At 34.4% G+C, this 12,916-nt stretch overlaps 1 protein-coding gene across 1 annotated transcript; it reads left to right on the forward strand.

The window, feature by feature from the left end:
• Positions 1–10,509, forward strand: LOC143616616 (putative inactive ATP-dependent zinc metalloprotease FTSHI 1, chloroplastic). The gene is made up of 15 exons (XM_077089404.1): positions 1–674; positions 762–846; positions 3,369–3,803; positions 3,880–3,933; positions 4,021–4,086; positions 4,545–4,640; positions 4,743–4,871; positions 5,004–5,056; positions 6,175–6,370; positions 7,079–7,193; positions 7,668–7,942; positions 8,882–8,965; positions 9,026–9,138; positions 9,239–9,488; positions 10,163–10,509. Exons 1-15 carry the CDS (start codon positions 1–3, stop codon positions 10,337–10,339), a joined length of 2,802 nt encoding a protein of 933 aa, XP_076945519.1. The 3' UTR covers positions 10,340–10,509.
• Positions 10,510–12,916: the final 2,407 nt, after the last annotated feature.

Raw genomic sequence — 12,916 nt, forward strand, 5'->3', positions numbered from 1 at the left:
ATGCTTCCTACACAAATTACAACGCCTGATAAGTTCACATCACCAATGGTTCTCTCTTCCCAATCCACCATCACACTTCACACCTCACTCTCCATCAAAAACCCACTTCGAATTAATCCCAAATTCGTCAAATTGAGACCAAAAACACTTCATTTCACCCTGGTGTTTGCTCGAAAGTCGGATTCGGGTCAAACTAGTAATGGGTCAAGCTCAAATTCAATCCAAGATGATTTTGTGACTAGGGTTTTGAAGGATAACCCTAACCAAATTGAACCCAGGTATAAAATTGGTGATAATTTGTATACATTGAAGGAAAAAGAGAATTTGGGGAAGAAGAGTTATGATGGTATTAAAAAGTTGAATAATAATAGGAGTGGAAATGAGGTTGATTATTCGAAGGATGTGCATTTGAATGATATTTTGAGGAAATTCAAGGGGAAACTTTATGTTCCGGAGCATATATTTGTCGAGGAGTTATCGGAAGAAGATGAATTCGACCGGGAGTTTGAGTCGTTACCGAGAATGAGCTTTGATGATCTGCAGAAAGCGATAAAGAGTGATAAGATAAAGTTTTTAACTTTTAAGGATGACGATCGGGTTGCGAATGGGCATAAAGATTTCATTGTGGAGTTGAAGGAGATCCCGGGAGACAAGAATTTGCAGAGAACTAAGTGGTGAGTATTATTGTTGATGTTTTTTATGATATATTTTTAAATGTTTGAATAGTTTGTTGATGGTTTTAACTTTATGATTGTGCTTAGGTCGGTAAAGCTAGACGATATTCAAGTGCAAGATGTTTTAAACGAGTATAACGGACCACGATACGAGATAGAGACACAAACTATGGTATTTTAATCATCTTCAGTATATTTTATTGTAATTTCATTGATTGGGGGTGCTTGGATGTGTGTTTTGAAAGTAACTCTTGCAACATGGAAGAATATGCAATCATATATTAGTTGCTTAATATATGATTATGTTATCTGGAGTACTACACTGTAGATGAAAAAAATTTATTATCAAGGATATAGTAAAATTACTTAGAGTGAATCACACAGATGGTCCCTATGGATTGGCCATACGGTAACTTTAATCCCCAAGTTTTAAAAATACTTAAACCAACTGCTTGCACGAACTTAACATCGTTGGTCCCTGAAATGGATAGATGTTTAATCTTTTATATTAAATTGAAAAAGTACCAAAATACCCACCATTTTCATATTTTTATTCGTTTACTTAGAATTATAGAAAAGGCATGGGGTCCTTATGTATCTAGGTTTTTTCATTTTTTATCTCTAATTTTAAGGGGTATTTTTGTCATTTCACACCCACTTAACAGACCAAGTTAACGTTCATTCATTTTAGGGGCCATTGGTGTTACATTAATGCAAACTGTTGGTCTAGAGTTGTAATATTTGAAATTGGTGACTAAAGTTGGAATATGGTCAAACCACATGGACTATGCGTGTAAGAGCATTCCCAACCCATCCTCTAAAATTATGTGAGGGGGATTTGCAAATTATACGGTGGGGTTGTGACTGTGAGTGGTTGTGAGTGTAAATTATAGTGTGGAGAGAGAAAAGGTAATGATTTTTTGTAAATTTGGGTAAACTTTGTTTGCCCCTATTTATTTTTTAATATTTGTTGAATTGGTTGTGAGTAAAGGAGAGAGAAAACTGTAATGATAAAGGTATAATAAAGTATTATTTAATTGAACATGAGAGAGAAATATATTTTTATTCGTTTACTTAGAATTATAGAAAAGGCATGGGGTCCTTATGTATCTAGGTTTTTTCATTTTTTATCTCTAATTTTAAGGGGTATTTTTGTCATTTCACACCCACTTAACAGACCAAGTTAACGTTCATTCATTTTAGGGGCCATTGGTGTTACATTAATGCAAACTGTTGGTCTAGAGTTGTAATATTTGAAATTGGTGACTAAAGTTGGAATATGGTCAAACCACATGGACTATGCGTGTAAGAGCATTCCCAACCCATCCTCTAAAATTATGTGAGGGGGATTTGCAAATTATACGGTGGGGTTGTGACTGTGAGTGGTTGTGAGTGTAAATTATAGGGTGGAGAGAGAAAAGGTAATGATTTTTTGTAAATTTGGGTAAACTTTGTTTGCCCCTATTTATTTTTTAATATTTGTTGAATTGGTTGTGAGTAAAGGAGAGAGAAAACTGTAATGATAAAGGTATAATAAAGTATTATTTAATTGAACATGAGAGAGAAATATAGTGTTTTGTGGTGTAATTATAAAGATGAGGATGGGGGACGGGCTGGGAATGCCCTAATAAGTTTAAGGATTAATTTCATATATACCCTTGCAAACTTGAAAGCTTTCATATATACCCTTACAAACTTGAAAACTTTCATATATACCCAGCCAAAACTCAAAATATCATATATACTTGGGGCTGCAAACGAACTGATCCGAACAAGGCTTTGTTCATGCTCGTCATTTAAGTTTTTATTGGACAAGCGGACGGTTCATGGACACTTGACTGAATGAAATTTCTTGTTCGTGTTCGTTCGTTAAGGAAATGCACTTATTATGAACTGTTCACGAACCAATGTTTTATTTGATTTAGGCTAACCAAGAATGGATAGTGTCTGAGGTTTGGTCTGGCTACAACGTTTGTGGTGGTGGTTTTTTTAACATTCATATTTATATGTTAATTTACATATAAATTAATTACATAACACACACACACACATATAAACAAAAGAGCCTTAATGAACACAAATGCACGTAGACGGACACCTTATGAAAGCTCACGAACACAATGAAAGAACATGTCCATTATTTGTGCTCGCTCATTAGGTTATTCGAACGAAATTCCTTGTTCATGTTCGTTCATTTATTAGACGAATGAACATAAACCAACTTCCCGCCGAACAATTCATGAATAGTTCTCTGAACGTTCGATTCGTTCACAGCCCTAATATACTCAACTTCAATGAACTTTTACTTAATGACCATTCTACCCCTTTCCATTGTATTTGTTTAAACCTTATTTTTTTTTGTTTATGATCGGCATCGATGATAAGCAAGTGAACCGAACTGAACCATCGTCTCTACTCTTTTGTTCTTTTGACAACAGATAATCTAACAATCGAATGGGTAAAACAAATTAAACTAAAAACGAGTAAAAATAAAAAAATTGAAGTTAACAATGGGCATATATGAAATTTTAAAGTTTTTGAAAAATAAGTGTAAAATGGTCATATTAAGTTGTTTTTAATGAATTGGATATATTTTATATTTTAACTACTTTTTAAGGCCATATATAATATTTTTAGTTTTGCAGAGGTATATATGAAATTGTTTCTTAATTACTTATATACCCTTTTATGCAGGCTTGGGTGGGAAAAGTGCCACAATATCCAAATCCAGTGGCATCATCAATATCAAGCAGGGTGATGGTGGAACTCGGTGCGGTGACGGCAGCTATTGCAGCAGCCACCGTTGTTGTTGGCGGCTTTTTAGCCTCAGCTGCATTTGCTGTAACAAGCTTTGTTTATGTCTGTACCACGTATGCCATCTGGCCAGTCGCCAAGCCGTTTCTAACCGTTCCTTTAGAAATTGTTGGTGGTGTGTTGGAACGAATGGGTGATCTCATATTAGACATGTTTGTTTATGGCGGGATTTCCTCAAAGTTTAATGAAATGTATACATTTGGGATTTTTTCGTCTGCGTTTAAAATAGCTAGACCGATGTTGCTGGTTGGTGTATCTATGGTTATTCTTCTACGGTTCACTCTTTCCAGAAGGCCCAAGAATTTTAGGAAATGGGTAAGATATGTTTTCAAGAATTATAATTTATTATTTGGAAAATGTAATTAAGGATTTGTTTGCTATTGATTTGCAGGATATATGGCAAGGGATCGAGTTTTCTCAGTCTAAACCGCAAGCTCGAGTTGATGTTAGTTTTTTAAAAAACGGTTTTTCTTAGATTTTTAATTACATCATTTTAATGATGGTTTTAAAAAAAAAAAAAATCTTTTTCCAGGGTTCAACTGGAGTTACATTTAATGACGTGGCAGGGATTGAGGTAGCAGTTGAAGAGCTCCAAGAGGTAATTTTAGGGGGTTTAAATGTTCAACATGAACACGACCCATATTCTTATTCGTGTTAAAAACATCAACCCTAACCCAAACACGACCCATTTAACCAATTTATCCGAACGTGTCAAATGGGTTGGTCATTGGTGGGTAGATGGATAATAATCAACTTGTAATTGTGTTAATTTGGTTGGTGGGTTGCAGAAGTATTTGTTAAACAGGTTAATGGGTCAACTTGCTTAACTAAACGTGATAAACAAGTCAACCTGAAGACAACCCATTTCTTAAACGGGTCAGATATGCCAACCCAAAACCTGATTATGATCGTGTCCCATCGGAAATTTGTTTTTTTGTTTCTTTTTTTTTTTTTTGTTTTGAAAATTCTGAATGATTTGAAACCTAAGAAATGACCATTATTAGCTAGCTATTTGATACATATTGTAAGTTGATTATGATTTTTTGTGTTAATCAGTTGGTGAAGTATTTGAAGAATCCTGAATTATTTGACAAGATGGGGATAAAGCCTCCTCATGGGGTACTTCTAGAAGGGCCTCCAGGATGTGGCAAGGTTATTATTATTATTATTATTATTATCATCATCATCGTTATTTGTTTGCAAATATCATCATGGTAGATGTGAAAATTATTAACTTAATTAAATGTTGTTTAGACCCTTGTTGCCAAGGCTATAGCTGGTGAAGCTGGGGTCCCGTTTTACCAAATGGCAGGGTCGGAATTTGTTGAAGTGTTAGTTGGTGTCGGTTCTGCTCGTATTAGGGATCTATTCAAGAGAGCCAAGGTGATTGCATTCTATCATTTTTAATTTAGTCTCAGTTTATGAAATTTTTATATAGATAGAAACGGGTCTGACTTGTTACCGTTAAATGGTTTAGCTAGTACTGATTAAGAATTGGCCATTTGGTTTCTGCAGGTGAACAAACCATCTGTAATTTTCATTGATGAAATTGATGCACTAGCTACAAGGTATTGTGTTATTATTAAGGGGCTTTTAAAGAGTGAAAGATTCAAGAGATAACTTAGATAGCTAATTACTTGTTTCGATGCTTTTATCAACAATAAAACATCACATATGGGAGCTGGATTCTTGTTTAGTTCTCCCCATCCCAAAATAGGCGCAATAATTATTTTTTTTAGAGATTTTCCAAAATAGATGCAACATTTTCTTTTGGCTAGTTTTCATGCGGAATTATATTATGCTGCAATTGACGGGTATTTTCAATATGACACAGGGCTGTAAATGGGCTGAGCTGACCCGGGCTAGGTTGGGCTCGGGTCATTTATCTTAATGAGCTGAAATGTTGAGCTCAGGCTTGGCGTGCAACAAGCTTGAATCCTCTCGGGCGTGGCTTGTTCACAAACTTATACGATAGGAGCTGAGCCGGTTTATTTATTTTAACGAGCTGAAATGTAGAGTTCGGCTTGTTTACAAAGCAAGCCGAGCCGGCTGGTTTATCTTAACGAGCTGAAATGCTGAGCTCCGCCTTGGGTCTTGGCTTGACTCGTAAAAGCTTGAATCAGCTCATGACTTGTTGAGACAGCTTGAGCTCGGCTCGCTTACTAACCAAGCCAAGCCAGCGCATTTATCTTAACGAGCTGAAATGTTGAGCTTCGGCTCAGCTCGTAAAAAGCTTGAGCCAACTCATTTGTTTTAAAGAAATATTTTTTTATATTTATACACAGTGACACACACACACACACATACATTAAGAAAAAAGTAATCTTTATAATATACACAGTGCATAACTAATTAACTACATTTTTTTTATATAATATTATAATTTGGGTTATTGGGCTTTAATTTAAACGAGCCTAATGAGCAGAGCTTACCTTAGCTCTGGCTCAACTTGTTTACATACTGAGTCAATTAGCGAGCCATGACCTGCCAGCTTTTAGAGCAACCCTAATATGTCATTTACAGTTGACACCGGTTTTATTTTGGGATGCAGGGAGTGCATATCTCTTTTACATGATTCTTTACTCAATACACATATTATATGAACATTGCAATATTCTTACAAGCACATACTCATATTTTGAAATTTGAATAACCCTAACATATATAATATTATTCTGATAACCAGACGTCAAGGAATATTCGATGACAAGACAGATGATCTATACAACGCTGCTACACAAGAAAGAGAAACTACATTGAACCAGCTGTTGATAGAGCTTGATGGATTTGATACAGGAAAAGGTGTCATCTTTTTAGGTGCTACAAACCGTAAGGATTTGTTAGATCCCGCACTTCTTCGGCCCGGTCGCTTTGACAGAAAGGTTTGACCTTTTTTGTTCAATAGTCACAAGTTCTGAGTAAAGTCATTTAAAAGGTTGTCTGCATTAAAAGTATAATTTGGATGACTTTTCACTTGTTTGCCACACCATTTTCAGCTATTTTGTTTTTAAGTTGACCAATTTGTCTTGTTTAAGGTATTTAAAAAGCTAAATAAATTGACTTGTTTATAGGTAAATAGCGCACCGAAAATTTAGCTTTTGAGTTTTTGATAACTGTTCGGTTTCAGTTTAGGTTTGATTTTAGTTTTTGTTTTTTCGGTTTTACCATTTGGGCTTGAAATTTTTGGGCTGAAAAAAGGACCTAAAATGATGAATTTGAGTCTAAAACTTTGGTCCTGTATCTTTTTGATAATTAATAACTAAATGATTATTTATACATTTTTGCAAAATGTAGTTGGGTAAAACCATTATTAAATTCTTAAGTTACTCAAAATAAAAAATGAAAATTCATAAATTCGGTTTGGTTTTATTACTCGCAACACCATAAGCAAACTGAAAGTTTGTTTTTTACGAAAATATAAAACAGACCGTCCATTTTTGTTCTGGTTCAGTTATATCGGTTATGGATTGGTTTTTTAGGTTTTATGCACACCCCTGTTTTTTCACAAAATTTTTTTTTTTATTTTTAATTGTCTCGCTTTCGCATACTTTTCATTTATAATCATTTTTTGTTTGATATTATTTTTTTAGATAAGAATCCGTCCTCCTAATGCCAAAGGGCGGTTGGAAATATTACAAGTTCATGCCCGCAAAGTGAAGTTGTCAGAATCGGTTGACTTGTCAGTTGTTGCCCAAAACCTCCCCGGTATGTGCTTTTTTGTTGACGTATACCCCTTTTTATATTTTTGACTCCCAAACGAGTTAAAAGATAATTGTATAATATCATGTGTACAAGCATATTTAGTATTATACCATAGTTGTCAATGGTAGCTGTGACTGCTATAGCGCACTACATAAGCGAATAGGTAGCTTGTCGACTGCTCAGTTTATTTTTTGTTTTTTAATTTTTATAATATGAATAGCGTTTTTAGGTCTTTTTATTTAACATACAACACAGATGATTAGTGATAGCGTATATTTGCTAGAATAGTTGACTTGATGCATTTCTAAAATGTTCTACTACTTTATCCTTTATTTTCGTGTCAATTATAGTCCAGCCCACTAGTGATAGCGTATTTTAGCGTATATTTTAGCGTTTTTGGTACTTGTATTATTATTCCGACAAGTCTCTGGATTTGGGGATTTTAATGTGAAGATTAACTCCATTATTAATTATCAGGATGGAGTGGTGCAAGATTGGCTCAGCTTATACAAGAGTCTGCTCTTGTAGCTGTGCGGAACAAACATAAGGCAATTCTTCAGTCAGATGTGGGTGAAGCTGTTGACCGGTTGACTGTGGGCCCTAAACGGGTTGCACTGGATTTGGGTCATCAGGGACAGTGCCGTCGAGCCACATCCGAAGTGGGGATTGCTTTGACTTCCCATCTTATAAGGAGATTAGAGAATGCAGATGTTGAACCGTGTGACCGTTTATCCATTCATCCGCGTGGACAGGTTCAAGAATTGTCGTTATTCATCTTTTAGTTTGACTATATAAGTATATAACCGAACACCTTGGCAAAGATGGGCCCCACAAAATGAAAATGCTGGATGCTCAAAAGAACTAAGCTTTATACCATTTGGATTGGCAAAGATGGGACCCACAAAATGTAAATGTTAGATGTTTTAAAGAACTACATAGGCTGTATACGAAACAAACAAGACCTTCTTAATGTTCATTTGTTAAGCATTAATCGGACAAACGAGTGTTTCACGAACACAAACGGACATAATTTCTTGTTCGTGTTTGTTTATTAAGGAAATGAGTTCGTTTGTTAATTTCATAAACGAGCATAAAAGAACACAAACCAACATATACTAATTTGATAAATTAAAATAACATTCTTAAACTCATGGATTGGACACAATCACTCAAATAAATGTAAAGTCAAGTGCTAGGGTTTCTATAAAAGTTAAGATGATAAACTAATACAATATAAAAAAATTAAACGTTAGGATACTAAACTAAAGTTTATAAAATGTAAGATCCTTTAATGGCTGAATATAAACAAATGAACATGAATGAAAGAACATCAACAAACACATTGAACGAAGGCGACCTCTGGTTCATGGTCATTCATTTAATTAACCGAATGAAATTCTTTGCTCATGTTTGTTCATTTATTAAACAAATGAATTTCCCGTCAAAGAGTTCATGAACGGTTTGCTGAACGTTCTGTCTGTTTACAGCCCTTGAACTGGACTTCATACCATTTAGAAGTGACACAGATGGGACCCACAACATGTAAATGCTAAAGAACCGAGCTTTACATTGTTAAAAAGTGACCCAGAAATCCAGTCACTTTATAACCTAATTATTATTATTATTTGTTTGTTTCTTTTTTTTTGAACGGCCATTATTATTGTTTCTTGATTGTATGTATATGCATGCAGACTCTATCACAAGTTGTCTTCAATCGGCTCGATGATGAAAAGTATCTATTTGAACGCCGACCACAGTTGCTTCACCGCCTTCAGGTGTGAATTCTAATATTCTTTTATTTATTTATTTAAATTGTATTAAATGCATTTTAACAGGTTTTACTTGGAGGGAGAGCTGCAGAAGAGGTAATATTCGGAAGAGATACATCAAAGGCATCGGTAAAATACCTTGCAGACGCAACTTGGCTCACTCGTAAAATTATAACAATGTAAAGTTACCATTTTGCCCCTTACCATCATTATGATTTGAGTCTGTCTTGAAGGGTATTTTTGGCATTAACAAAACATCATCTTTTCTTCGCCTATCAGATGGAACATGGACAGCCCGATGGTGATACACGGAGAACCACCTCCATGGAGAAGGCAACCTAAATTTGTGGGTCCACGGCTCGACTTTGAAGGATCTTTATATAATGCTTATGGTCTTGTTGAGCCACCAGTTAATTTTAATATGGATGATGAAATTGCAAAACGAACCGAAGACTTGATGTCAAAGATGTATGGGAAAACCGTTTCATTGTTGAGACGCCATCATACCGCTTTGCTTAAAACCGTTAAGGTAACTTTACATGTTATTTGCTATTGTTCCTGACACCAACTATGTTAAGCCTTGGCTATTGGGGTTAGGGGTGTAAACTAGCCGAGCCTGAGCTTGCCTAAGCTTGAGTTCAGCTCGTTTAACTTACAAGAGCTTGGGCTCGAGATCGGCTCGTTTAACTTACAAAAGTTTCTGAAGCTCGAGCTCTACTTGTTTTGAGCTTTATTTCTAAAGCTCAAGCTCGACTTGGCTCGATTGTTATTTATTAATGATTTTGTGGAATTTATTTTGTATGTATATTTATAATTAAAAACTTTATATACAAAACAAAGTATGCATTATTTAGTTATTCTCAAAATAATTTATATATAATAATATATCTATATATATGTTATAGAAGTTATATAATAATTGGCTCATTTAGGATAGCAGGCTTGCTCAAGCTCGATGAGTGAACCTTGGGCTTAGGCTCGTTAATTAAACAAGCTTATTTTGAGGCTTGACTCGGTTCGAGCTTTCAGCCAGCCGATCTTGAGTAGGTCACGAGCGGCTTGGCTCATTTACACCCCTATTTGGGCCCTAAACGCCTCGTGTTTTATAAAACTAAGCTGCTTTGCTCAAAACCGTTAAATACCATTGCAATATCAATTTTATAATTATATCTAGTTGAGTGTTGTTGGTCACTTGTTTTGCAGGTTCTTCTAAGGCAAATGGAGATGACCGGTGATGAAATCGAGTATATTTTGGATAAATACCCGCTAAATACTCCAACAAGTCGGTTACTTGAGGAAGGAGATCCGGGAAGCCTTTCGTTTTATAAGCAAACACAAGGACAAGATCTTGAGTTGGAGTATAGCATCTTGAATCAGTAACACTTTTTAGTGATTAACTATTATACTAGAATTGCAATCATGTTTTTTCTTCAAGTTTGCAATATTATTGTTTGTGAAAAAAGGCAGCACAGACTAGTTTTGTTGGCAGAGAGAATTGTGGTTTTTAGATGTGTTTATAGGAAGAACATTTGGCTCTATGTTGATTCTATTAATGGTTTCACCTCTTTGTTGAATAAGGTCATGCATGATGCATATTTCTGGGATTTGTCTACACTTTGGTATTTGTTAAACTACCTTTTGTACATTTAATGGTAAAGAAAATATCTATATTTGGTGAGATCTTAGATCAAGTGTTAGTATTTTTTAGTTGTCTTAGGTTATTTTGAACTAACTAAATGCAAGTGAAGTTAATTTAAAGTTGACATCTTTTAGTTGGATGACAACTTTAAAGTGTAATAAAAGAGAGGTGATTTGTGTACTTTAATCATAATCATAATTATGTGTACATCACAAGCATGCATATATGTGTGATTTGAAAATGTATAATATCATATGGTGTTGTGCATTTTCTTTAGGTGTACAACTCATCTCTTATTTTAAAAATTATAAGTGATTTGAAAATGGGAGTAGTTATATAAAAGAAAAAAATCTCCATTTTAAAATTTCTTTTGATGATTTTTTTAGTTGGATGGAGTCAACTTACCAAAAGATTAAGATTTTGGATTTTCAAGTGTAAATATGCGGTTTTCGATTTAATCTTGTTTGTATGCTTTTTTGGAGGTAATTTCATGTTCATTTTTAGTTTGTTTTTAGGTTGCGTACAATGGTATTGTACGTAACCGTAAAACTCTATGAAAAAAAGCATTATTCATACATGTTTAATTACTCATTGACTTCTAAATAACACAACTTTTTAATGTATGCCATACATAGTAACTACTCTATGTTTTGAAAACTAAAACATTTGATATGGAATTAAGTTCTTAACTTTTTATTTTTAATATATGCCATACATCATAATTACTTAGATGCTAATTACCCAAGCAAATTGTCAATCTGGCAGTTTCAGTCCCTCAAATTTAATACAAATAGCTAATATCCCGTAGTTTTTGAGTTGATCTTTAATATCCCTTATCTTTAAAGACAAATCATATTTTAACTACAATCCAACATTACTCAACATAGTTAAAATATCACAATCACTAATAACTATTAAATAAAGCTTTGATACTCGTATTATGAATATAAATGGGATGTTATTGGGTTATGTGTTGTGAAGGCATCATCCATGCCACATAGGCATGATGGCGCCGTGAACACCACCCCACTCAAATAAACCCAGACGCCATGAAGCCTTTTTCCATTTCACGTTATTCCAATGGCGGCATTTTGTCTACAACTCCCTTTTGATTCCAAGGAATTAATTGTCCACACCAATAAACAAAATCCATGTCAACCACTTTGCAATTTTTTTTTCTTGTCTTTTATATATATAGTTTAATTATTATTTTAATAAAGTAGTAGCTAGTTATCTCAAAACACTTAAATTAACGGATGACTAATTATCTTATGTGGCAGTGTGTGGCGTGATAACTAGCTTTTGCTAGTTATCTCACAGCACATAGCCTTACTATCTCTATGATGTACGCCAATATTTTTATTTTTCAATTCATGATATAGGAGCAGCATCAACAACTATAATAAAATTTAGGCTCTCACCATGTAAGCATCCTTGTTGGCAAGGTCGGCTTAGAGCATGTGCGAGCTAGGCAATTGTGCAAGGCTCATTGAGGTTTGAGGCCCATAATTTTTTAGTTTGTTTGAATATATTTTATATATTATATGAGTTTTATATTTCTTTTAATATATTTTGAGACCCATATTTATAATTCGTGCAAGGCCCACAAAAACCATTAAGCTCTTGAGAACGGCCCTGCTTGTTGGCAGGCGTATGGATGCACATCCAAATCAGTCCCATAAAGGACACGCGATACGTCACAATCATTATCAAGTTTTCACTCGTATATCATCATAAAACCAACATAATAAAAGACACTCAGTAAAAGCCTATTATTATGCATAATATCTGTAAGGTAATGCTTAATCCAAATCTTTATGTAAGCAAGTTACTTTTTATTTCTTATTTTTGCAATGGTTTCGTATGCTACTTTCTTTTCTTTATTTCGAAAAATGCCTCAACTAAGGAGCACATATACTCAGACAAACACCATCAAGTTTGAGACGTGATTGAAAGTCCTATACGCTATTATGGCTCACATATCACATTCTTCGTGTGATACGATTATTATCGGAGTAGAAAGTTGATACGCAAGTAATCATGTACTTATTCTAAATTAAGTTACTATAGTATTAGCTCCTTCTTGTTGATTCCATCTTTTAAATGATAGAAGTTGACAGATACCATAATTGATTCCATCTTTTAAATGATAGAAGTTGACAGATACCATAATTGATTGACCTTTGAAGCAGGTGGCTTGCAAATTAAATTCAATGGTCCACCACAAGAAAGGAAAACAGTCACATCACAACTACATTACAGAAACAGGATAATGATTTGGTGGATGTTGTTCAAAACACCATGAGAAAGACTTGTTC

Source organism: Bidens hawaiensis, unplaced genomic scaffold (genome assembly GCF_021521415.1).
Source record: "Bidens hawaiensis isolate Kalapana, Puna unplaced genomic scaffold, B.hawaiensis_p1.1 tig00002306_1, whole genome shotgun sequence".
In the NCBI taxonomy this organism is placed as follows: domain Eukaryota; kingdom Viridiplantae; phylum Streptophyta; class Magnoliopsida; order Asterales; family Asteraceae; genus Bidens; species Bidens hawaiensis.

Excerpts from the sequence above, each read along its gene's own strand:
- LOC143616616 (XM_077089404.1), top strand. The coding sequence starts at position 1 with ATGCTTCCTACACAAATTACAACGCCTGATAAGTTCACATCACCAATG. Across the intron at positions 675-761 it reads AATTTGCAGAGAACTAAGTG|GTCGGTAAAGCTAGACGATA; the intron begins GTGAGTATTATT and ends GATTGTGCTTAG. Across the intron at positions 4,087-4,544 it reads CAGTTGAAGAGCTCCAAGAG|TTGGTGAAGTATTTGAAGAA; the intron begins GTAATTTTAGGG and ends TGTGTTAATCAG.